Source organism: Morus notabilis, unplaced genomic scaffold (genome assembly GCF_000414095.1).
Source record: "Morus notabilis unplaced genomic scaffold, ASM41409v2 Scaffold985, whole genome shotgun sequence".
Lineage (NCBI taxonomy): Eukaryota > Viridiplantae > Streptophyta > Magnoliopsida > Rosales > Moraceae > Morus > Morus notabilis.
This window is the reverse complement of record NW_010356679.1, coordinates 2708-5918: the sequence shown is the minus strand read 5'-3', so window position 1 is coordinate 5918 and position 3211 is coordinate 2708. Positions and strand designations below refer to the sequence as shown.

At 42.2% G+C, this 3211-nt stretch overlaps 1 protein-coding gene across 1 annotated transcript; it reads left to right on the top strand.

Annotated features, from left to right (window-relative positions):
* The first annotated feature begins 271 nt into the window (after positions 1-271).
* LOC21399189 (pentatricopeptide repeat-containing protein At1g15510, chloroplastic) lies at positions 272-2960 on the top strand. The gene has a single exon (XM_010088392.2). The coding sequence runs from the start codon at positions 312-314 to the stop codon at positions 2958-2960; it is 2649 nt and encodes an 882-aa protein (XP_010086694.2). The 5' UTR covers positions 272-311.
* The last annotated feature ends 251 nt before the right edge of the window (positions 2961-3211 follow it).

The window sequence follows — 3211 nt, the reverse complement described above, 5'->3', positions numbered from 1 at the left end:
CACTTCGCTGATTCGAGTTTAGAATTCGAGTTAAGATGTGATTTTATGTGAGAGCTTTTTACTGTAGCAAAAAAGTTAGACGTGATTGTTTGTAAGAGCTTTTTACTGTAGAAAAACTCGAATTCTAAACTCAAATCAGCGAAATGAACGGTGTCTAAATAAAATTGTAATATGAGTTCAAAATTTTTTTTAACACGCCCGTGTTTTTCCAAGACCATTTTATCCATTTCTATAGCCGTTGGTTAAACCTCACCCCCAAAACCCTCTGAAAAATTAAAACACAACAATAACAATGCTCTGTACCTCCAAAAATGAAAATGGCGGTTTCACTTTCAGCTGCTAAAGCCTCTCAAATTCCTCCCAACTCCTCAGACCTTCCCGACTCTCAATCCCCAAAAACCCACAAGCCCAAAAACCTTAACTTGTCTTCCAATCTCCAAACTCGCCAGCTCTCCTTCACAAAAACTCAAGAAACATCATCATCACTCCTCGCCACTTGTTCATCCATCAACACCCAGAAGAACCCGAATGATGATTTGCAAAAGCTTTGCCTTCACGGGAATCTAGAAAAGGCTTTGAAGCTCTTGGAATCTATAGAGGAACTTGATATTTCCGTGGAAGAAGACTCGTATATTGCTCTGTTGAGGCTCTGTGAGTGGAAGAGAGCGCGCGAAGAAGGGGCTCGCGTGCATTCTTACGTTTCCAAGTCCATAACCCATTTGAGCGTTCGGCTCGGAAACGCACTTTTGAGTATGTTTGTGAGGTTTGGAAACTTGGTTGATGCTTGGTATGTGTTTGGGAGAATGGAGGAAAGGAATGTGTTTTCTTGGAATGTGTTGCTTGGCGGGTATGCAAAAGCCGGCTTCTTTGACGAGGCTTTAAATTTGTACCATAGAATGTTGTGGGTTGGAATTAGGCCTGATGTTTATACTTTTCCTTGTGTTTTGAGGACTTGTGGGGGTGTACCTGACCTGGCAAGGGGTAGGGAGATTCACGTTCATGTTGTAAGATTTGGGTTCGAGTCGGATGTCGATGTTCTCAATGCTTTGATCACAATGTACACGAAATGTGGTGATATTGGTAATGCCCGGTTGGTGTTTGATAGAATGCCAAGGAGAGATAGGATCTCGTGGAATGCTATGATAGCCGGCTATTTTGAGAATGAAGAATGTTTAGAAGGATTTAGGTTGTTCTTAATGATGCAGAGGTTTTCAATAGTTCCGGATTTGATGACCATGACGAGTTTGATATCTGCTTGTGAGCTACTCGGTGACGATAGATTAGGCAAAGCAATCCATGGTTATGTGATCAAAACAGATTTCGGTGACGATGTTTCGGTGGATAACAGTCTGGTTCAGATGTACTCAAGTATTGGGTATTTGGAGGAAGCGGAAAAGGTTTTCTCGAGAATGGAGAGTAAAGACGTTATGTCATGGACAGCGATGGTTTCGGGTTATGATCACAATGAGCTTCCTGATAAGGCTGTTGAAACTTACAAAACGATGGAGCTCCAGGGTGTTATACCGGATGAAATTACTATAGCTAGTGTTCTAACCGCTTGTGCTTGTTTAGGCCATTTAGACATGGGTCTCAAACTTCACGAGCTTGCTATCAGGACTAGGCTTATCTCATATGTTATTGTCGCAAATACTCTCATTGATATGTATTCCAAGTGTAAATGCGTTGATAAGGCTTTGGAAGTGTTCCATCGTATCCCAGAAAAGAATATCATATCATGGACGTCGATTATTCTTGGACTTAGGATTAACAATCGGTGCTTTGACGCTTTGATTTATTTTCGGAAAATGAAACAGTTGGTAAAACCAAATTCAGTTACTTTGGTTTCTGTCCTATCTGCATGTGCTAGAATAGGAGCTTTGATGGCTGGAAAGGAGATTCATGCTCATGTTTTAAGGACTGGTGTAGCTTTTGAGGGCTTTTTACCCAACGCCCTCTTGGATATGTATGTACGGTGTGGAAGGATGGGTCCTGCTTGGAATCAGTTCAACTCAAACGAAAAAGACGTTGCAGCGTGGAATATTCTGCTAACAGGACATGCCCAGCGAAGGCAAGGAAGGCTTGCTGTGGAGTTATTTCACAGAATGGTAGATTCCCAGGTGACTCCAGATGAAATAACCTTCATTTTGCTACTATGTGCTTGTAGTAGATCTGGTATGGTCACTGAAGGTTTAGAGTATTTTAGTAGCATGATGCCTTATTACTATATCACTCCTAATCTGAAGCACTACGCGTGTGTTGTCGATCTACTTGGCCGTGCTGGACGCTTGGATGATGCCCATGAGTTCATACGCAAAATGCCTATAAATCCAGATGCAGCCATATGGGGCGCTTTGTTGAATGCTTGTAGGCTTCACAGGCGGGTTGACCTTGGGGAACTCGCGGCGCAACATATTTTTGAAATGGATGAGGAGAGTGTGGGATACTACATTCTCTTGTCTAAACTATATTCTGACAGTGACAGATGGGATGAAGTTGCGACAGTAAGGCGGAAGATGAGAGAGAGAGGTGTAATTGTAGATCCCGGATGCAGTTGGGTAGAAGTAAAAGGAAAAGTTCATGCGTTCCTAAGTGGTGACAGTTTCCATCCTCAGGTAAAGGAAATATGTGCAGTGTTGGAGGGATTTTATGCGAGAATGAAAGGAGCGGGTTTTGGAGGAGCAGAAAGAGGTCCAACTGACAACGTCGAAGCTTCAAAAGCCGATATTTTTTGTGGGCATAGTGAGAGGCTGGCGATTGCTTTTGGCCTTATAAATACCGCCCCAGGGACACCTATTTGGGTAACGAAGAATCTATACATGTGCCAAAGCTGTCATGACACGGTGAAATTTATCTCTACGGTTGTGCGGAGGGAGATTTCGGTGAGAGATGTTGAAGAGTTCCACCATTTTAAAGATGGCATCTGCTCTTGCGGAGATGAGGGTTATTGCAACAAAACCTGATCATTAGAGTTTTCTAAATGGATTTTTGCGATTTGTATAACTTTAAAATAGGGCCCTGCCTGACCAGTTGAATGTTGTACACTTGACGGTGAGGATGCGGGTTATACGATCATTGATTAGCTCTTGAATTCCCATGTAATTTAGGGTGCTAAAGAAGAACAGAAAGATGATTTGCATAGAAAATCTTGGAAATACAGATTTAACAATTGATACCAACTCGTCACCTTCTGATTGTACAAGCAATCTAAATA